This window comes from Heloderma suspectum, chromosome 5 (genome assembly GCF_057233095.1).
Source record: "Heloderma suspectum isolate Gila_16-S chromosome 5, 16-S_ref, whole genome shotgun sequence".
Classification (NCBI taxonomy): domain Eukaryota; kingdom Metazoa; phylum Chordata; class Lepidosauria; order Squamata; family Helodermatidae; genus Heloderma; species Heloderma suspectum.
In genome coordinates, this window is record NC_139462.1 from 102461799 (window position 1) to 102485193 (window position 23395).

General features: G+C 44.4%; 1 protein-coding gene across 1 annotated transcript in view; it reads left to right on the forward strand.

Moving 5' to 3' along the window:
• The window catches only part of UGDH (UDP-glucose 6-dehydrogenase), a 36622-nt gene continuing 13227 nt past the window's right edge, over positions 1–23395 (forward strand). The window contains exons 1-7 of the mRNA XM_084856900.1: positions 1–87; positions 13959–14127; positions 17519–17620; positions 20188–20388; positions 20471–20668; positions 21372–21519; positions 22973–23067. Of these exons, the coding sequence (XP_084713026.1) occupies positions 13966–14127; positions 17519–17620; positions 20188–20388; positions 20471–20668; positions 21372–21519; positions 22973–23067 (906 nt within the window). The 5' untranslated portion in view covers positions 1–87; positions 13959–13965. The remainder of the gene's footprint in view (positions 88–13958; positions 14128–17518; positions 17621–20187; positions 20389–20470; positions 20669–21371; positions 21520–22972; positions 23068–23395) is intronic.

The window sequence follows — 23395 nt, forward strand, 5'->3', positions numbered from 1 at the left end:
CGTCCGCTCGAGCCCCGTCCGGCGCATCCGCGCCACCTCCTTCCAGCTGCGGCTTCGCCTCTTGCGTCTTCGGGAGTCCATAGCGCTGTATGTATCCTCGATGTTTGCTCTTAATGAACTGGCGGGCTATTGGTGGTGGGGGTCTTCTTTCTCTCCGTCTCCCGCTTCTTTAAAATGTCTGTGCAGTTTCTTCTCTCGCTTTCCTGGGACTGCTTTGCCTTGCACATCAGCAGGGATGAGCCCGGCTCATCAGCGCCTTTTTGCCTTTAATACGGGACAAAGGACTTTACGCAAGGGGATCAGTCGTTCGGTCCCCAAGGAGCGCGTGCGTGTTTTCTTGATTCCCTTATAGATTTCAGTGGGGGTGCTGTTAAACTTGTTAAAAGGTTGCTGTTAAATTTGTTAAAAGGTTTTGTAGACTTTTTTGTTTAATCGAAGACTTACCATGATCCTCCCTTTTCACAAGTCTGTACTTTGTCAGACCGTTTGAATTACTCTTGTGGTTGTTTTTTTTTTGTTTTTTTTAAACAATGTTGTAACACTGCTTCCTGTATCAGGATGGTTAATATCCCCTTTCACGCACATCCCCTGTAAATGGGAAGTTAAATTTCATATTCCTTGAGATTTCAGTTCTAAGAGCACTTATTCCAGAGTTGCTTTGAAGTGGTCTCATTGTCTTTAGTGGGAAGGCTGAATGTAGATTTAGTGACTTGAGGACTAGTAAAAATGGAGCTATTCTTAAAAGTACTGAGCAACAAACACTCCATCACTCCACCAAGTTGTGATTTGTATAAATTAACCTGGAGTAGCTACCACATCCTGGCTCCATACTCAGGCATGCAGATTATATCTAGCACTGAAGAAAGAAAGAAAGAAAGAAGCTTTAATGTGCACCTTTTGACTTCTGGGAGACTATTCTGTGATCATTTATATATTGTGCGTACTGATTTTCAACAGCACACCACATTTTCTCATATTCATTATTATATTCATTTACTATGTGTGGGTTGTAGCCAATGTTAGTTCTATTTCAAGTAGACATTAAAACAAATGGGACTTAAGTTAGACTAACACGAATACAACCCTGTATATCCACCTTTTATCCAAGTTCTACAAAGCAGGCTACATCAGAATTATCCTTGCAACAATCCCGTAATGTAAGTTTGGCAGAGAGTGGCAGACCTGGCCAGGGTCATGGCTAGGCGAGGATTTGAAGTGCAGATACTCTAACTGAGGGTAGAGAATGGTGAAGGCCACGTGAGGAATCTGGAATGAGATTGAGATTGAACCTGGACTTCTACTTCCATTTTTGTGAATTCTAATCTGCATGCTCATAGCTTAACTTCAAAAGTTTATGCCAAAATAAATTTGTTAGCCTTTAAGGTGCCACAAGACTCTGCTGTTTTTGCTGCAACAGATGCAGCAAACCCCTCTGGAAATTGCTGAGAAACTATCAGTAGGTAGGGACAGAGTAAATAAAAGTGAACACTTACACAGGGCAGAACCAACTAATTCCACAAGATGTTTGGGGTATTCAGACTAGCACTTAATGGTGGCTAGAGCTGGTGTAACATAGTAGTTTAAGACAGTAGTCTTCAACCTTTTCAGAACCAGGTCCCAACTTTAATCCAGACATGCATGGTGAGACTCTTCTCCGTCTCTTACCATGTTTGTATGGTAGTAGTGCTGCTGCTCTGACTCCCCCTAGTCTGAGACTCAGTAGTGGGTCCCAGTTCACCAGTTGGAGACCAGTGACGTAAAAGACTGAGCTATGAATCAGGAAGTTCTGCCAAGAACTTACTTCGTGGCATTAGGCAAGCCATACTCTCTCTCCCTCTCTGCCTCAGTCCTCTCATCTAGAATATGGGGATATTAATCCTGCCTAACCTTCCACTAGATGGGGAACTTGTGACTCTTTAGATGCTGTTGGACTCAAACTCCCATCACTCCTTACCATTAGCCATGCTGGCTGGGGCTGATGAGAGTTTGAGTCCAATGGCATCTGGAGGACCATGGCTTCCCCACCCTGACTTACAGTCTTGTTGAGCACATCTCAACTAGATAATGCATGTAAAGCACCTTGGACATTTAAAAGCCCTAGGTACATGTTAAGTATTAGATCTATCAATGACTATTAACCATATTAATGAATAGTTTAATTTCCATGTTCAAAGGCTGTGCAGGGCTGGATGTGCCTGATCTCGTCTGATCTCAGAAGCTAAGCAGGGTCAGCCCTGGCTAGTGCTTTGATGGGAGACCGCCTGGGAATCAGGCTTCCTGCACTGAGCAGGGGGTTGGACTCAGTGGTCTTGTTGTTGTTGTTGTTCAGTCGTTCAGTCGTGTCCGACTCTTCGTGACCCCATGGACCATAGCACGCCAGGCCTTCCTGTCCTGCACTCTCTCCCGGAGCGTGCTCAAGTTCATATTCATTGCATCCGTGATGCTATCTAGCCATCTCATCCTCTGCCGTCCCCTTCTCCTTTTGCCTTCAGTCTTTCCCAGCATCAGGGTCTTTTCCAGGGAGTTTTCTCTTCGCATTAGGTGGCCAAAATATTGGAGCTTCAGCTTCAGCATCTGTCCTTCCAATGAGCAGTCAGGGTTGATTTCCTTTAGGATGGACTGATTTGATCTCCTTGCAGTCCAGGGGACTCGTAAGAGTCTTCTCCAGCACCACAGTTCGAAAGCATCAATTCTTCGGCGCTCAGCCTTCCTTATAGTCCAGCTCTCACAGCCATACATTACTACTGGGAAAACCATAGCTTTGATTAGACGGACCTTTGTCGGCAAGGTGATGTCTCTGCTTCTTACTATGCTGTCTAGGTTGGCCATAGCTTTCCTCCCAAGGAGCAAGCGTCTTTTAATTTCATGGCTACAGTCACCGTCTGCGGTGATCTTGGAACCCAAGAAAGTAAAATCTGTCACTGCTTCCATTTCTTCCCCTTCCATATGCCAGGAAGTGATGGGACCAGATGCCATGATCTGAGTTTTTTTAATGTTGAGTTTCAAACCAGCTTTTGCACTCTCCTCTTTCACCCTCAACAAGAGGCTCTTTAGATCCTCTTCGCTTTCTGCCATTAGGGTGGTATCGTCTGCATATCGGAGGTTGTTGATAATTCTCCCAGCAATCTTAATTCCGACCTGTGATTCATCCAACCCGGCATTTCTCATGATGTACTCTGCATATAAGTTAAATAAGCAGGGTGACAATATGCAGCCTTGTCGTACTCCTTTCCCAATTTTGAACCAATCGGTTGTTCCATGTCTGGTTCTTACTGTTGCTTCTTGACCCTCGTACAGGTTTCTCAGGAGACAGGTAAGGTGGTCTGGTACTCCCATCACTTTAAGAATTTGCCACAGTTTGTTGTGATCCACACAATCAAAGGCTTTAGCGTAGTCAATGAAGCAGAAATAGACGTTTTTCTGGAATTCTCTTGCTTTCTCCATGATGCAGCGAATGTTGGCGATTTGATCTCTAGTTCCTCTGCCTCTTCTAAACCCAGCTTGTACTTCCGGTAATTCTCGGTTCGCATACTGCTGAAGCCTAGCTTGTAGGATTTTGAGCATCACCTTGCTGGCATGTGAAATGAGCGCAATTGTGCGGTAGTTTGAACACTCTTTGGCGTTGCCCTTCTTTGGAATTGGAATGTAAACTGACCTTTTCCAGTCTTGTGGCCACTGTTGAGTGTTCCAGATTTGTTGGCATATTGAGTGCAGCACTTTAACAGCATCATCTTTTAGGATTTTAAATAGCTCGGCTGGAATACTGTCATCTCCGCTAGCTTTGTTGTTAGTAATGCTTCCTAAGGCCCACTTGACTTCACTCTCTAGGATGTCCGGCTCAAGTTCAGTGACCGCACTATCATGGCTATCAGGGACATTCAGATCTTTCCTGTATAGTTCTTCTGTGTATTCTTGCCACCTCTTCTTAATCTCATCTGCTTCTGTTAGGTCCCTGCCTTCTTTGTCCTTTATCATGCCCGTCTTTGCACAAAACGTTCCCTTGAGATCTCCAATTTTCTTGAAGAGATCTCTAGTCTTTCCCATTCTGTTGTTTCCCTCGATTTCTTTGCATTGTTCATTGAAGAAGGCCTTCTTGTCTCTCCTTGCTATTCTCTGGAACTCTGCATTCAGTTGGGTATATCTTCCCCTTTCTCCCTTGCTTTTCGCTTCCCTTCTTTCGTGAGCTACTTGTAAAGCCTCATCAGACAACAACTTTGCTTTCTTGCATTTCTTTTTCTTTGGGATGGATTTCGTTGCTGCCTCCTGAACAATGTTACGGACCTCCGTCCATAGTTCCTCAGGCACTCTGTCTATCAGGTCTAATCCCTGAAATCTATTCCTCACCTCCACTGTATATTCATCAGGGATATGATTTAGGTCATACCTGAACGGTTTAGTGGTTTTCCCGACGTTCTTCAATTTAAGCCGAAATTTTGCAAGAAGCAGCTCATGATCTGAGCCACAGTCAGCTCCAGGTCTTGTTTTTACTGACTGTGTGGAGCTTCTCCATCTTTGGCTGCAAAGGACATAATCAATCTGATTTCGATATTGACCATCTGGTGATGTCCATGTGTAGAGTCGCCTCTTGTGCTGTTGGAAAAGAGTGTTTGCTATGATCAGCATGTTCTCTTGGCAAAACTCTATTAGGTTTTGTCCTGCTTCATTTTGTACACCAAGGCCATGCTTGCCTGTTATCCCGGTGATTTCTTGACTTCCTACTTTAGCATTCCAATCCCCTATGATGAAGAGGACATCTTTTTTTGGTGTTAGTTCTAGAAGGTGTTGTAGGTCTTCATAGAACCGATCAACCTCAGCTTCTTCGGCCTCAGTGGTTGGGGCATAGACTTGAATTACGGTGATGTTGAATGGTTTGCCTTGGATTCGTACTGAGATCATTCTATCGTTTTTGAGATTGTACCCCAGTACTGCTTTTCCCACCCTTTTGTTGACTATGAGTGCTACTCCATTTCTTCTAAGGGATTCTTGCCCACAATAGTAGATATGATAGTCACCTGAATTAAATTCGCCCATGCCTGTCCATTTGAGTTCGCTGATTCCCAAGATGTCGATGTTCAATCTTGCCATCTCATGTTTGACCACCTCCAGCTTACCTTGATTCATTGATCTGACATTCCAGGTTCCTAAACAATATTGTTCTTTACAGCATCGGATTTTCTTTTCACCACCAGACACATCCACAGCTGAGTGTCCTTTCGGCTTTGGCCCAGCCGCTTCACTCTTTCTGGCGCTACTTGGAAATACCCTCTGCTCTTCCCCAGTAGCATATTGGACACCTTCCGACCTGAGGGGCTCATCTTCCGGCGTCATCTCGTTTAGCCTTGTGATACATTCCATGGGGTTTTCTTGGCAAGAATACTGGAGTGGGTTGCCATTTCCTTCTCCAGTGGACCACATTTTGTCAGAACTCTCTGCCATGACCTGTCCGTCTTGGGTGGCCCTTCACGGCATAGCTTATGGCTTCATTGAGTTACGCAAGCCCCTTCGCCACAACAAGGCAGTGATCCATGAAGGGGCAGTGGTCTTGTAGGCCCCTTCCAACCCTATGATTCTATGATTTCTGATTGCCAGATGCTGAGGGAAAAAGGGCAGGAGATGACTCTCTGTCTGTCGTGTCTTGGTTGTGCATTTCCCAGGGGCATTTGGCTGGGCACCATAGAAGACAAAATGCTAGACTAGTTGGACCTTTGGTCAGATCCCACAAAGCAGTTCTTACATTTTAGAAATGATTAGACAGACGTACCTTCTTCTGTCAGCGTGACTGGTTTGGTTGAAAGGGAGTTAGGTGGTCTACATGGAGGAAAATAGAATTGATGTGATTACAATGGGGTTAATGTGCTAAACCAAATGTGACCAATTTAGCCGTCAGTGGCAAAATGCTTATTTGTCAGTGGCAAAATGCTTATTCTTTTAACAGGAGATGAGTTCAGCTTAACCTCTTAAGTTCTGTCCCAGCACAAGTGTGGAAAAATCCAAACAAACCAGCCCCAAAGCAAGTTACCAAAAGAAAAAAAAGAAAGAAAACTGAGAAGTGTTTGTAATTTTAGCTGCTTGGGCAGCTACAGGGAAGCTGCGTAATCCATAATCAGGGCGAGGACAACCAGTTCTGAAATCCTCACATATTAGGTTGTGTGTCTTGCGCAATAGACCCCTCTCCTCACTCCACCCAACGGATGGTTCATCCCTTGTGTGGCAAGAGAAAGGGGAAACAGCTAGTCTGGGGGAGTGGAGCATGTTCATCAGTTGCCAATAACACTACTAGCCAATTGCTAATAGGGCTTCCTGAAGAGAAAGCAGGGTGGGGGTGGGGGTTGATCCTATATATCTATGCTGTACTGACACTTTCTTCATATTCTGTGTCTTATGATGGCTATGTAAAAAAGGATATTGCAAAGATGAAAAAGGTGGAGAAAAGGACAACTAAAATGATCAAGGGCTAGAGCAACTCCCCTACAAGGCAAGATTACAGCATCCGGGACTGTTTAGTTCAGAACAAAGGCAAGCACAGAGAGACATTATAGGGGTGTACAAAATTATTCATGGTGTGGAAAAAAGTGGATAGGGATATGTTTTTCTCCCTCTCTCATAATACCCTCTCTTCAGGGTTATCCCATGAAGTGGAATGGTGGGAGATTCAGACAGATAAAAGTGCTTCTTTACACAGTGTATAATTAAATGATGGAATTTGGTACCACAAGATGAAGTGATTTTTTCATTTTTAATCAATTTTTATTATGAGTTTTAACAAAACAAGGAAACAAAAAACATAAAACCAAAAAATTAAAAATATAACAACATATTCTAAAATCCTCAGTTTCAAATATTACAGTATTCTAGGAAGAAAAAAAGAGAATAGATTACACATAAACTTCAGTAAAAGCAGACCAGATATCCAAATATAAATCCATTTGCAAATTATGCCTATATGCCACTCTTTCAAATGTTGCGAGCATTGTTAGGTTACAAGATGTAGTGATGGCTGCCGACTTGGACAGCTTTGAGGGGGGATTTGACAAATTCGTGGAAGATAAGGCTATCAATGGCTACTAGTCATCATGGCTACATATTGCCTCCCGTATCAGAGGAAATATGCCTATGTGTACCAGTTTCTTGGGAACTTGAGCAGGAGGATGGTATTGCACTTATGTCCTAACTGTGGACTTTCTACAGGCGCTGATTAGCACCTGTGTGAATGTTGGACTAGATGGGCCATTGACTAGATGGCCATTGACTAGATGGGCCATTCACCTGTGTGAATGTTGGACTAGATGGCCATTGACTAGATGGCCATTGACTAGATGGGCCATTCACCTGTGTGAATGTTGGACTAGATGGCCATTGACTAGATGGCCATTGACTAGATGGGCCATTCACCTGTGTGAATGTTGGACTAGATGGGCCATTGACTAGATGGCCATTGACTAGATGGCCATTGACTAGATGGGCCATTCACCTGTGTGAATGTTGGACTAGATGGGCCATTGACTAGATGGCCATTGACTAGATGGCCATTGACTAGATGGGCCATTCACCTGTGTGAATGTTGGACTAGATGGGCCATTGACTAGATGGCCATTGACTAGATGGGCCATTGACTAGATGGCCATTGACTAGATGGGCCATTCACCTGTGTGAATGTTGGACTAGATGGGCCATTGACTAGATGGCCATTGACTAGATGGGCCATTGACTAGATGGCCATTGACTAGATGGGCCATTCACCTGTGTGAATGTTGGACTAGATGGGCCATTGACTAGATGGCCATTGACTAGATGGGCCATTGACTAGATGGCCATTGACTAGATGGGCCATTCACCTGTGTGAATGTTGGACTAGATGGGCCATTGGTCTGATTCGGCATGGCTCTTCTTTTAAGCCTGTCTGCTTTTTTTCTGCCATTCTGTCCACATGGCTTCTATTGCAGTCCTCTGAACCATGAAACCATGTGGCAGTCCTCTCGGGAGGGTCAGGCAGTAATCCTATTTTGTGGCCTACAGTATAGCCTTTGAGTTTCTCTGTGAATATGGGCCCTTCAGTTCAGTTAATTGCAAAGCCTGCTATGTTTATCCAGGTCAGGAGTTGTAAAATGGACAGCATCTCAGTCTTCACAAAGGTTGGTTCTCATACAGCAGGCATGTCTTTTAAATCTCTCTTGTTAGCAGGAGGCACAAGTTGATTTGTGACCCCCCTCCCCGCTTCTGTCTCCAGTTAAACAATGAGTAACTCTCTGATTCTTAAAACTTCTTTACTTAGATATAATGTCCTATACCAGGATCGACTTAGTTTTTCACAAGAACCCTGAGATCCACAACCAGAGCCTTGTGCTGAAGACATATACTTTAGAACAGAAGAATTTTGAGTCCAGGAATTAGTTTTGAGTACCAGAACTGAAAGCAGCTGTCAGCCGTTCCACATACAAATCTACTCCCCTTTACCCCCAAGCTGTCCTCATTTCAGCAGTATAATTTAGGGCAATGGGGTGTCATTTTGTTGCTGCTTTTGTTAAAGAATTGGGAGTCAGAAATCCTTGCTGATCTACTGCAAATCATCCTGAGATCCAACAAATTCCAGTCTACCTTCTGCCCACCCCTGAGCTGCACAGATGTTAATATTCTGTGTGAGAGAGGACATTTGAGATTGGGCCTGCTAGGCCTGCCTTTCTAAGCACATCTGACGCCTCTGTCCTGGATATCATATTGACATTGGTGCCTATGAGTTGTATCCAATGTTAGTCTAACTTAAGTCCCGTTCATTTCAGTAGGACTGTTGTAAGTAGGACTAACATTGGATACAACCCAATGTGTGCACAGGTCTAAATTGCACAATCTGTATGCTGAAGGACTGGAGAATACAGATTGCATGATTTGAGCCTACATGGGCTGGGTGTCCATGCACAGATGCCTAGTGCAAATGGGATGTCCAAGCATGAACACTGGGGATGCTGCGGAGGCAGGGCCAGCTGGTATGATCATAATATCCCACATCTATGTGGAAAACAAGGATTTGAACATGCCACTGAGTCAGACCAATGGTGCATTTATCCCCGTCCTGTCAGAACAGAGCTGTAGGGGCAGCCACAATAGTACTACATTGTGTTGCCCTGCCTGAAGAAATACAGCTGTTTTTCTGAAAGCTTCCTCTTATGCTGTCATAAAAATTAGGGAGGGGCTATGGATTGAACTCTGCAGCTGGCATATTGCAATGCTTCATTTTTTCCCAGTAGAGAAAATCATGCTGTGGCATTACAGCTGCTGGGAGGGGAGGCAGCATTCAGTCAGGAGAGTGAAAGTGGCCTCTACAGACAACTTATTTGTGAGACATTTTGTTTTCTTTTGATCTTGATAGAAAAACATTTGTTGTTGTTGTTCAGTCGTTCAGTCGTGTCCGACTCTTCGTGACCCCATGGACCATAGCACGTCAGGCCTTCCTGTCCTGCGCTCTCTCCCGGAGCGTGCTCAAGTTCATATTCATTGCATCCGTGATGCTATCTAGCCATCTCATCCTCTGTCGTCCCCTTCTCCTTTTGCCCTCAGTCTTTCCCAGCATCAGGGTCTTTTCCAGAGAGTTTTCTCTTCGCATTAGGTGACCAAAATATTTGAGCTTCAGCTTCAGTATCTGTCCTTCCAATGAGCAGTCAGGGTTGATTTCCTTTAGGATTGTCTGATATGACCTCCTTGCAGTCCCGGGGACTCGTAAGAGTCTTCTCCAGCACCACAGTTCGAAAGCATCAATTCTGTGGCGCTCAGTCTTCCTTATAGTCCAGCTCTCACAGCCATACATTACTACTGGGAAAACCATAGCTTTGATTATATGAACCTTTGTCGGCAAGGTGATGTCTCTGCTTCTTACTATGCTGTCTAGGTGTGCCATAGGTTTCCTCCCAAGGAGCAAGCGTCTTTTAATTTCATGGCTACAGTCACCGTCTGGAGTGATCTTGGAGCCCAAGAAAATAAAATCTGTCACTGCTTCCATTTCTTCCCCTTTTATATGCCAGGAAGTGATGGGGCCAGATGCCATGATCTTAGTTTTTTTAATGTTGAGTTTCAAACCAGCTTTTGCACTCTCCTCTTTCACCCTCCACAAGAGGCTCTTTAGATCCTCTTCTCTTTCTGCCATTAGGGTGGTATTGTCTGCGTATCTGAGGTTGTTGATAATTCTCCCGGCAATCTTAATTCCAACCTGTGATTCATCCAACCCGGCGTTTCTCATGATGTACTCTGCATATAAATTAAATAAGCAGGGCGACAATATACAGCCTTGTCATACTCCTTTCCCAATTTTGAACCACTCGGTTGTTCCATGTCCGGTTCTTACTGTTGCTTCTTGACCCTCATACAGGTTTCTCAGGAGACAAGTAAGGTGGTCTGGTACTTTAAGAATTTGCCAGAGTTTGTTGTGATCCCACACAATCAAAGGCTTGAGCGTAGTCAATGAAGCAGAAGTAGACGTTTTCTGGTATACTCTTGCTTTCTCCATGATCCAGCAAATGTTGGCAATTTGATCTCTAGTTCCTCTGCCTCTTTGAAACCCAGCTTGTACTTCCAGTAGTTCTTGGTTCACATGCTGCTGAAGCCTAGCTTGTAGGATTTTGAGCATCACCTTGCTGGCATGTGAAATGAGCGCAATTGTGCGGTAGTTTGAACACTCTTTGGCGTTGCCCTTCTTTGGAATTGGAATGTAAACTGACCTTTTCCAGTCTTGCGGCCACTGTTGAGTGTTCCAAATTTGTTGGCATATTGAGTGCAGCACTTTAACAGCATCATCTTTGAGGATTTTAAATAGCTCAGCTGGAATACTGTCATCTCTGCTAGCTTTGTTGTTAGTAATGCTTCCTAAGGCCCACTTGACTTCACCCTCTAGGATGTCCAGCTCAAGTTCAGTGACCGCACTATCATGGCTATCAGGGACATTAAGATCTTTCCTGTATAGTTTTTCTGTGTATTCTTTCCACCTCTTCTTAATCTCATCTGCTTCTGTTAGGTCCCTGCCTTCTTTGTCCTTTATCATGCCCATCTTTGCACAAAACATTCCCTTGATATCTCTGATTTTCTTGAAGAGATCTCTAGTCTTTCCCATTCTGTTGTTTCCCTCGATTTCTTTGCATTGTTCATTTAACAAGGCCTTCTTCTCTCTCCTTGCTATTCTCTGGAACTCTGCATTCAGTTGGATATATCTTCCCCTTTCTCCCTTACTTTTTGCTTCCCTTCTTTCCTCAGCTACTTGTAAAGCCTCATCAGACAGCCACTTTGCTTTCTTGCATTTCTTTTTCTTTGGGATGGATTTCGTTGCTGCCTCCTGAACAATGTTACGGACCTCTGTCCATAGTTCCTCAGGCACTCTGTCTATCAGGTCTAATCCCTGAAATCTATTCCTCACCTCCACTGTATATTCATAAGGGATATGATTTAGGTCATACCGGAACGGTTTAGTGGTTTTCCCTACGTTCTTCAATTTAAGCCAAAATTTTGCAATAAGAACCTCATGATCTGAGCCACAGTCAGCTCCAGGTCTTGTTTTACTGACTGTATAGTGCTTCTCCATCTTTGGCTGCAAAGTACATAATCAATCTGATTTCGATATTGACCATCTGGTGATGTCCATGTGTAGAGTCGCCTCTTGTGCTGTTGGAAAAGAGTGTTTGCTATGATCAGCGTGTTCTCTTGGCAAAACTCTATTAGCCTTTGTCCTGCTTCATTTTGTACACCAAAGCCATGCTTGCCTGTTATCCCAGTGATTTCTTGACTTCCTACTTTAGCATTCCAATCCCCTATGATGAAGAGGACATCTTCTTTTGGTAAGTTCTAGAAGGTGTTGTAGGTCTTCATAGAACCGATCAACCTCAGCTTCTTCGGCCTCAGTGGTTGGGGCATAGACTTGAATTACGGTGATGTTGAATGGTTTGCCTTGGATTCGTACTGAGATCATTCTATCGTTTTTGAGATTGTACCCCAGTACTGCTTTTCTCACCCTCTTGTTGACTATGAGTGCTACTCCATTTCTTCTAAGGGATTCTTGCCCATAGTAGTAGATATAATGGTCACCTGAATTAAATTCACCCATGCCTGTCCATTTTAGTTCGCTGATTCCCAAGATGTCAATGTTCAATCTTGCCATCTCATGTTTGACCACCTCCAGCTTACCTTGATTCATTGATCTGACATTCCAGGTTCCTAAACAATATTGTTCTTTACAGCATCGGATTTTCTTTTCACCACCAGACACATCCACAGCTGAGTGTCCTTTCGGCTTTGGCCCAGCCGCTTCACTCTTTCTGGCGCTACTTGGAAATTCCCTCTGCTCTTCCCCAGTAGTATATTGGACACCTTCCGACCTGAGGGGCTCATCTTGCGGCGTCATCTCTTTTAGCCTTGTGATACGTTCCATGGGGTTTTCTTGGCAAGAATACTGGAGTGGGTTGCCATTTCCTTCTCCAGTGGACCACATTTTGTCAGAACTCTCCGCCATGACCTGTCCGTCTTGGGTGGCCCTGCACGGCATAGCTTATGGCTTCACTGAGTTACCCAAGCCCCTTTGCCACAACAAGGCAGTGATCCATGAAGGGGAGAAAACATTACTAACTTTTATAATTGCTCATGCAAGTTGTGTTAAATTTTTGCTGCAGTCACTTGAGTTGGCATAGGTAGGCCTTTAAAACATTTCCAAACAGAGAACAAGCCATGTCCTAAGGCAGGGGTAGCTGAGTGTAGACAAACTGGAAAGCATCCACCACAGACCAATAGACAGAGAATGTGCCTCAAGGTGCTGGAAAATATAAGAAATATTTTTTTTAGCCCCTTAGAATCCACTCTGTTTCCTTTCTATTTAGGGACATATTCTTTTCTGTGCTTAGTTTGTGTACTGCCCAGAATCTCATATCCAATACATTGGAGTGGATTCTAAGGTTAAAAACTTTGGCCCCACAAGATGTTAATGAGGGACTAGATTTCTTTCCTCTACTATAATTGAGGCTTTTTTCTTTGGTGACACTCTCTTGGTTTTTCTGTGTACCCAGAATGATCCCTGACTTCTTATCTCTCCAAAATTGCTAGCACCTGAGTGAGGGACTGCCAACACTCATGTAAAGGATGTTTAATCTGATGCCTTCAATAATAATTTTACCTACCATTTATTGAGCAGAAGAGATATATCATTCTGAATTCTCAGAAGGCAATTTTAAAGCTAGCAAATACAAAGATGTATGCAGTTTGTATTGGGCTTTACTGAAAATAAAGTTATATTTTCCAGCATTTTAAGACACGTTCTTTCTCTGTAGACCTAAGGTAGGGACGGGCAGACTTCAGCTTTGCAATAACAATTTTGTTGTATTGCTAGCATGGTGAGGTCTACCAACCAGAGTCAGACACAAAATGGTGGCTCAGAGTCAATTATCTACTGCACCCCATGAACCATACACTGGGATATATACAAATCTACATGTAAGTTAACAGAGATCAGGGATTCAAATGCAACTGGCCAGCAGAGCTGAACAAAGACCAGGTCAAAAGTAACCAATTAGTACTCCTATTTTAAAGCCATGGCAGATTTTTCCATCCTTGCAATTTTACTTGGTCTCATTAAAGTCATAGGGGTAAAATTCAACATAAATCCTACTTAGAGTAGACCCAATGAAATGAATGGGACTTAAGTTCATCACAACTAACTTAAATCTCATTTCATTGCATCTACTCTATGTAGGACTTACTTATGTTGGATTCTACTCTTAAGAGTCAAAATCATTGGAGATCTACTGCAAACCCCTCAGAGATCTACCATTAGATCCCAATCTACCTGCCCTGTTTTAAAGTGAATAGGTAGGAACATTTAACTTTCGGGAAATGTTTGGGTTTATTTTCTGTACAATATAAGAGTGTGACTGGCTTTTGGTATTCAAATGACTCTAAACTGATCTTGTTCCAATTTGTTTCTTTCTTCTCCACAGATCAGTCATGTTTGAAATTAAGAAAATCTGCTGCATTGGTGCTGGTTATGTTGGTGGGCCAACATGTAGTGTCATTGCTCATATGTGCCCGAAGATTAAGGTCACAGTTGTTGATATCAATGAAGCTAGAATCAATGCCTGGAATTCTGACACACTTCCAATTTATGAGGTAAATATGTTTAATAATGCACTTTTCCACTCTGATCTTACAGTACTTGCTGCCTCATACATCTCTTCCCTGCCATGTTACTTTAAGGACTTCTGCCAAAAGGCATGCCTCCTGTATTAAAGAAGTTACTATTATTGTTAATCAGATATATATCATATTCTTCCTCTGAAGAGTTCAAGCTGGCAAACGTGGGGATGTCCCATTTTACCTTCACAACTGCCAAGTGAGCTAAGTCAAACCGAGATAGTGACATGCTCAAGGCTACTTGGTGATCCTCTTGTTGATTAGGGCCTAGGGTTGCCATTTGGTGATTTGATATAGACATGCCTTGCACAGCCAGGAGAAACAACCTTTCATCATTCTGTGGAGAGTCGGCACATTCTTTCTCACCGGAGAGCGGTGAACCAGTTTGATTGACCTCAGAAATCATCCATTGGAATGCAAGAAAAATGAAATAGGGTCCATTTCAAGGCATGTGCCATCGGAGCAGTGATTCACACCGCTTCAGTGTGTTTTGCCAAAGCGTCTCCTTAGTTTTCAAGATGAACAGATCAGTGAGTACTCCTTTTGAGCTCAAGGAGATCATACAATAGCATCCTTTTGCAAAGAAATTTGGTGCACATTTTCAAAATTGCTAGGAGAAGGGTTACTGTCGCTCCAAGTTGGAGCAGTTCCTTTTCACACTCCAAGTGTTGGTGCCAGCACATTGCTTTTTAGCCAGTGGTACTTCAATCAGTTGCGTGAATACCACCGGTTGAAAAGAAGATCAGGCCTAGGTTTGGTGGGACCCTCCAGGTGCCCCCCCCTGCATGATCCCCCTTTCCCCATACCTGGTGGTGGCTTGTGAGTGAGCAGGATAGTGGTTTTGGTGGTCTCTTTTTTTGCCGTTGATGCCACAGTGATAATGGCAGAGGCAGCCAAAATGCTATTATAGCCAGAAAGTGGCAGCTGTGGCTAGTACTGGCCATTTTAATTCCCCCACAATACCTCAGACCCCGATGTGGTGTTGCTGTAGAGTGAAGGAAAAATGGGAAGCTACCTGGCATTGAGAGGAATATCAGGCCCTGGAGACTGTGGCTGGCATTTTGAGTTGGCGGCAACATCAGATGTCTGCTGTGGGCCCTCATCAGCTGCCCAATGGCGCCAACTCTTAATGCTGGGGCTGTTAAAAAGCCCTGTGCCGGGCATTTTGACAGATGATTTTGCATAGTCTTCTACTGTTGTCCTGCCCCTTAGGCTGGTGGTTTACATATTGTGGTACAGGATTGAATTAAATTTCATGTTATGTTAGTTTTACTTTTTTTTGTAAGGGGCTATAAGAGTTCTGTAAGATGTCCTTAAAATGGCTGAACTTTCAAATGTTTACTTATTTGTTGACATGAGTGTGTGATTCTTGTCAGCTTAAACTGTTGCTGGAGTTTGTCTCTTGGTGTAATCTAAACTGTAAAGAAATGTTGTGACTTCGTTAAAGCCTTGTGCCCTTGTTTGTATGGATGAGTTGGATTTTCATCCCAGATGTGAAACATGGGTGCGTAACCTGTGGCTCTAGGACTGTATGTGACCCTTGGCCTACTTTCAAAAGCCTTCTGCGAGAAAGCAGTTGAGACCTCTGGCAAGACCCACCTTTCCCTCCCCTGGCAGCCTGCTAGGTGGGAAGGGGTGGGGGAGGGGGAGAGAGAGAGAGAGAGAAGGGGGTGGCCCCATCTACCTTGGACTCTGGCCTCACCAACCACTGGTTGGTGAGGCCAGACTTAGGACAGTTTTACCAACCAGTTCCCTGTTGTTGGAGCCAGATACACAGCAGGCAGAAGATACTGTTCCATTGACCAGGCAAGTGCAGAAAGCGAGGCTTCTAGTATATATACCAGGGGTGGCCAATCCAGAAGCTTCATGCTGCCAGCCAATCAAAGGTGCTGATGTTGCGTGCTCATATTTCCTTCTGTACCTGAAGAAAGCTGTATGGCCTGAGCATACTCAGTCCTACAGAGCTTGTTGGGCTCAATCCCTGAAGTTCCTAGTTCAAGCCCTGAAGCTCCAGACTCTGGAATCACAGTCATATGAGGATTTTGTTTTATGGTTGACAGCTACGAGCTAATCTTCTGTTGCCTTTGTGACTGATCTGAATCCCATCAAAATTGTTTGCTGGAATGTTAATCTTCATAAACTGGGTGTGGGTTCTGGCATTTGTTTGAAACACGATTTGTAATTTATACATGAGATGGGCAGAGTTAAGTTATCTCTGTTAGGTCACATTTCAGGTATGCAGTACAACTGTGAAAAGAAAAAAGAAAAGGGGGGGGTCACTCCTAGGTATAGGAAAGTTTGCTTTCTAACTTGAGCCTACATTTCGTAGGGAAGAGCCAATGTAGTGTGATTAGAATGAATCGTGTTAGGGGACAAACTGGCACATGGGCAGCAAAGCTGGGTTAGGGGCAGCCAAGGATAAACAGACCAGGCAGGATGCAGGGAGAGACTTTTCTGCCATCAATTTATATCCAGTTTAATGAGAAACATTGTTGGAAAAGCCACTCTGAGTTAGCCAGGCTTCAGCCAGTTAAAACTGCTAATGCTATTATTAACTTTGCGAGGGCTAAACAAGGTAACTTCACACCTTCAGCTGTAAATATTTTTTAAGCCAAAATACTTGCACAAATGATTTGTGGTGCTAAAGTGTGGGGATTGGCAAATGGCAACAAGTTTGAGACTGTTCAGAATTACTTTTGGAGGTCTATTTTATATATATCTCATTCTCCTGCTATTTCTGAACTCAGGTTGGTCTCATTTCCTTTCAGTTCCAAGGTGTGGGGGAATAAAGTAGCAGACGATCTCCCACTTCCAAAGATAAGAAGTAGGGGTGGGAAAAGTTTTGCCAAAGAGTTTTCCAACAGTTCTTCCTGCCCCCAGTCCCCCCCCCATTGGATTTAATGGGGAGGAACTTACCTATGCCAGGTTGAAGTAGGTAATGGGCATGATCCTGGGTCTCTTGGGGGGAACCAATGGTAGGGGATCAAATGGATCTAAGGCTGCCTCTCACCTGCCTCTGGAATACTTCATTTCAGGGCCTACTGCCAGTGGAAGCACCACTGGTGGTAGATCTATGCCCATGGAGCTTTCCGTGGGTGTACAGAGGGTCACTGAGCTGGATGTGCTCTCTCCACCCGCTCCCATCCCATGCTAACCTTCAGCAATTGGATCTGGGGGCTAGGATTGCTCTCTGCTCTGCCATCAAGTGTCTCTGTGTGTGCACAGAGTACAGAATATGGATGCTTCAGTATGCCGGACATATAGGATGAAGTATCTTAATGAAAGTGGAGGGAATCCATTTTATATAGAATATATTTTGCTTGCTTAGGTATAAAGTACATTAAATAACTTGCTGACCTTATTCCAGCCAGAGCTAAAGGAAGTGGTGGAATCCTGCCGTGGGAAGAATCTATTTTTTTCCACCAACATTGATGATGCCATTAGAGAAGCTGATCTTGTGTTTATTTCTGTAAGTAATTATTTGTTTTGCCCTTCAATGATTCAGATCTGTTAGGACAGCCAATGGTTGGAAGTGGAAGACAGTAAGGTCTCTTCCTCTGGCTATTACAATGAGCTACACTCAGCTGGTAGGTTCATGTTATGGGGGTGAGATGGGGAGGGGCTTGCAAGAAAAGCTTCCCCTCTGCAATATTTTGTGAGTTCCACAACCACAGGTACACGCGGATTAAAAAGCAAAATACTTGTACAGCACTGACAATTGTGGAATGGTGCATGCACATTGCAATGGCAGGATTTCCCCAAAGTAAACCTGGAAGGGGTGATGGAAGAAGGGTCATGTGTCTGGTTCCATGTTTGTTGCAGGGAAACTCACGGCCTGATCATATCCAAGTTTACTCAGAAGACCCTCTGAGTTCAATGGAAATTACTTCTTGGATTGCAGTCCCAACCTTTTCAACCTGTGCATGCTGTTCACAAGTGACAATGTAATGCTGCATGGGTATTTTTGCAATCTAAATGCATGTTGCATTTTGCATCCTAGGAAGTTGCCTTACACTGAGCTGGGCTGTCGGGTCTCTCTAGCTCATTATTATCTACACCAGCCTTCCCCAACTTGGCACTCCCCAGATGTGTCAGACTACAGCTCCCAGCATTCCTGACCATTGGCTTGGCTGGCTGGGGCTGATGGGAGTTGAAGTCCCCAACGTCTGGAGGGCACCGGGTTGATGAAGGTGGGTCTCCACTGACTGGCAATTGCTCTCCAGGGTGTCAGAAGGATTCCTTCCCTGGCCTCTCTGAAGATTGAATCTGGGGCCTTCTACATGCGGAGTGTGGGCTCTGCCACTGAGCTCATCTCAAAAATTGTGTGGCCAGGGAAGAACTCTAATCTGGGTTTCAGAATGGCCTTGTGTTTTAGGAATAGACTGTCTGAGAAACAGAGGCAGAAGCTGCTGGAATGCGCACTCATACCCTCTTTCGGGACGACCGATCGAAGGAAAGGGGAAGGATCAGTGCAACTTGGGAAGCACGCAGGGTCGCAGCTTTGTCGCCAGTATAAAGATGGCCTGGCACAAAAGCTGCAGAGGTGCCATGAATGGGCCTTTCATCAATCCTGCAAGAGCCTAGTGATGCTTCTTTAGTAGTCATGTCGTGATGGATGGCTCTGCTAGCTGTTCACCCAGCCTGCAGCTAGGCAGATGGGTGGAACAGAAACCTCTCTGTGTTGGAGGAGTTCTTCGTGGCTATGTCCATTCACAGAAATGGGATGTAAGCTTAGCCAAATTTAAACAAGCCTGACTCCTTTATCTTGAAAGATTTTCTTCCTGTATCTTGAAAGATTTTCCTTAATTCAGTGTTGAGCAACAAACCTACTTTAAATTTGGTTACAATTGAACAAGTTAGTCTATGCGTATAGGGTGTGTGTGTGTGTGTGTTCATTTGGGAAAAGCAGGAATCCTGCAAACTAAAGCATATTGTCCTGTTGTGACCCTTCCGTGAGAGGGGCTGTGCCCCTTGCATGAATGCAGGATTGCACTGCCAGGCCCAGATCTTGCCAAGTCAAGAGGACAAGTTCCTGGATGTGATGCAAGGGAAGTCTGTAGCCAGAGCAGTAGAGTCCTTGAGCTGAACAGACCAGACAGCAAGTCTGATCTGGAAGCTTTTATAGCTGGAATGAGGAACATGTGGCCCTCCAGATGTTATAGGACTGCAGGTCCTATAATCGTTGGCTATGCTGGCTAGGGCTGATGGGAGTTGCAGTGCAACCACATCTGGAAGGCCACATGGTTCCCACCCGTGGTTTATAGGCATCGGGCATCATTACATGATCTGCTTTGGCCTATTGCTGCTCACAAGGCCTCTTTGCTGGTCTGATAGTTACCCTACCCTTCAGGGTTGCAGAACTGAAGGTCTTATGATGTAAGGTGAGTGTTGGTGTGGCTACACCCCCTGACGCCTGATATGAAGTGCTCCCTTGGCTAAAGTGCCACTTCAGCTAGGGACCAGGAGAGCCGGTATGCAGCAAAGCTGAGTCAGCCAAGCCCCCATCACCCCTCTGTCAGAGCAGTGACCGGGACTCGCTTGGCTCAGCTCCATTGCATGCGGGGCTTCCCTGACTAGCAAAGCTCATGTGCAGAGAAGCAGCTGCACAGGGGAATCCCCACTGTTATCTCCAATCTGTGATGGGAGATAACAGCAGGGATTCCTTTCCAGCCTCCTCCCCAGCCCCCAGTAGGCGTGGGGCTGCAGAGGTGGCATAAGCCTCTGTGGGCTGGATTAGGCCTGCAGGATGGAGGTTCTGCACCCCTGCTATACTCCTTTTCTTTGGCCTGAGTTTGGGAAGTGTGCACAGTCTGAATCCCTACCTGCTACCTCACAATATGCACATGCACAAACACACACGTACACACACACACACATTCAACCTGCAGTAGCTCTGGACCGTCACAGAAAGTAGCAAACTTGTTTTCTTAGTTACCCAAATTTGAACAGGAGTATTATGTAATGGTATGACAGCCAAGAAAGAAAATATCAGCAGACTCTTCTAAGAATTCCCCTTTGTCTTTATCCATATACCAGGTTAATACCCCAACAAAGACCTACGGCATGGGAAAAGGCCGGGCAGCAGATCTGAAATACATCGAGGCCTGTGCAAGACGGATTGTGCAAAACTCCAATGGTTATAAAATTGTAACTGAGAAAAGCACCGTTCCTGTCCGTGCTGCAGAGAGCATCCGGCGTATATTTGATGCCAACACGAAGCCCAACTTAAATTTGCAGGTAAAAATCGAAGCCATGTTAGACAGAATGGATCGTGTTCTTGTTTCTGAGCTTTAAATGGGCCTTTGGTCTTTGTATGCAGGTTTTGTCAAGCCCAGAATTCCTTGCTGAAGGCACAGCCATCAAGGACCTGAAGAATCCAGACCGGGTGCTGATTGGTGGAGATGAGACTCCCGAGGGCCAGAAAGCTGTTCATGCTCTGTGTGCTGTTTATGAGCAGTGGGTGCCCAAGGAGAAGATCCTTACAACCAACACCTGGTCATCTGAACTTTCCAAACTGGTGGGTATCATTCCACCTTCTCACATCAGTGTAGGAAAGGAAGTACGAAGTGTCAGCTTCATCTTTCCTTAGTCTCTGAGCAGTACTATTACAAAATGACAGATAAGCAGCATATTTCAACTGCCTACCTGTTTCCACAAAAAAAAGGCTTTCCGACTGCTCTTCTGATTTCTACTCGCAAGGTGTAATCACTAAATGTCAATATCTTTGACAAAACAATTACGTCAGGATCCCCAACCTTATGGGTCAGTGGGAAAATCTGGAATGTTGAGAATGTGTCATGGGTGCTCTCACAAAATGGCTGTCATGGAAGGGCTTGCCATTTATAAAAGGGTTGCCAGGGTGGGCAGGGCTGATCATAAAACACTCATTTCCCAGAAAGCAAAGGGCAAGACTAAAAGAAAAGTACTTGTCCAAGAACCTAAGTACAAGGCAGAAGTGGGGTCTGAGCTCCAAAATACAAAGACACTCTTTTGAAGCCATTTAATGATGGCACTGGAAGGCAGCACTTTGCTTTGCAGCATGCCAGCCTCCTAGATAAAAATAATTTTAAAATATCAACGCATACAATAAAGTTCAGGAGGGGCAGGGAGCCAAGAAAAGTGTCCATGGCCAGTATTGATGTAACTGTTGCCTTATTGTACTGGCTACCTATTGTACATCTCATCATTCTGGGTTTGTTTTCTGTTCTCTCTATCTCCAGGCAGCTAATGCTTTCCTCGCCCAGAGAATTAGCAGCATCAATTCCATAAGTGCCCTTTGTGAGGCAACAGGGGCTGATGTTGAAGAGGTTGCAAGAGCCATTGGAATGGACCAAAGAATTGGAAATAAATTTCTGAAAGCCAGCGTTGGTCAGTTGCAACATTTGTCTCTCTTTGACTGTGACTGAGAGCTGCATTTAGGCCAGGAGTGGGCAAGCTGCAGCCCTTCCAGATGTTACTGGACTCCAGCTTCCATCACCCCCAGCCAGCATGGCCACATGGGAGTTGTAGTCCAACAACATCTGGAGGCCCCCCAGTCCACCAGCCCCGCTTTAGCCAGTGCACTCTTTAGACGATAGACCTTTATCAACCAGCTCTGTGGAATTCTTAAGCTGGCCTTCATCTCAGATTTTCCCAGTCATTTGCTAAAGCTTCCCCACATTTTCCAAATGCATCTTCCCTTTTTCGAAAACCTGTTCACATGTCCCCAATGTTTGGCAAAAGAGCTCAGCCCAGTTGCAGAGGTGCAGAAGCAACCACTGATACAACGGTGCTCATGCACTTTCAGTTCATCACCATAGTTCAACTGTGCTGTGGAACAGAATATGGGCTAACTAGAATGCTGGCTACCCATGCCGAAGTCAGATTGAGTCCCATTGGAGCTCGTAGCATGGGGAAAGGTAGGATCCAGGGGAGGCTGCATGCACTGCTGTCTGACCTCTTGGTGAGGGAGAGCAACCTATGGCAGTACAAAGCCCTGCAGGCTAGTGTACGGGTCTTTCCCCTTTAACGTTGTTTGTAGAGATTATTATGATAGAGAGGACCAGTAACTGTCACAGGAGTTGTGGGGAGGTAGGATAGAGAAGAAAGGCATAGGCAATAGTGGGGAGAAGCTCCTGACAGCTCCCTAAGCAGATCCCTTTGCTCTGGAATTAAGAACAGTGGCGTAACCCTGTGCCATGGTCCCCTATTAGTAAGAGGGTGTTTTTTAAGGAAGTGAAGTTGAACAACCTATCTGGGTCTGTCCTGCCTTTCGAGAATAGAATGTGGCTTTATCTTGGTAGTACAAACTAGCGGTTGTATGAAAATGTAGAATCAGGCTGCCCAGTGTAGATTCTCTTCTAGTTTGCTTGTTTGCTTATTTATTTATTTTAAAACCTAGTTGCTTCTCTGTCTGAAGTACTCAGAACAATGTAACTCACTGTTGTAATCAACAAAAACCTTCCCATCAATGTCTTTATGAAGGGGAGTTTGTTTTCGAGTCCCATGCATCAGCACAGTAATTAGGCTTCAGAATCCAGCAATACAATCCTATTTATTTCTTCAGTACATGTGAAGGGAGACCTTAAGACCTTCTTTTATTTGGAAGGCTCTTAAAACTGGCTGATTTTTAAGACTGATAATTGAACCTGAAACAACTGAGCTATTTGTTTAATAATGGGGTACCCATCAGGTACTTCTCTGGTTTACACACCTGGGAGTAAGCCCCATTGACCCCTTTGGGGTGCGCTCCTGCTTAAATGTGCATAGGATCAGGTACACAGAGAGAAATCCTTGTTCTGCTCAGAAATCCCTGAGTGTTGAGTTTTTTCCCCTCTTCCAGGATTTGGTGGGAGCTGTTTTCAAAAAGACGTTCTGAATTTGGTTTATCTTTGTGAGGCTCTGAATTTGCCAGAAGTCGCTCGTTACTGGCAACAGGTAAGAAATAAGGAAGTGGAAATTCCACTGGAATGGAATGTCACTAACATAATTATCCTCCCACCTTGTTATCAAGAGACTTGCAAGAATTAAAAATAAAGTCTGCTTTCACATCACCCATATACATATATTGCTGTGATCTATTTTTATTGGGAGTCTTTTAATTTTAAATTATTTTAAATTCCTCACCCAGAGAACCTTGGTTGACTAATATATGCAGTAACTACATAAATCCACTCATACATTGCTCCTTCTTGTTACCAAATTATTGACTGGCTTCGAGTTCCGGTTTGAACTGAAGCAGTCTGCCCCACCTTGACCACAAGGT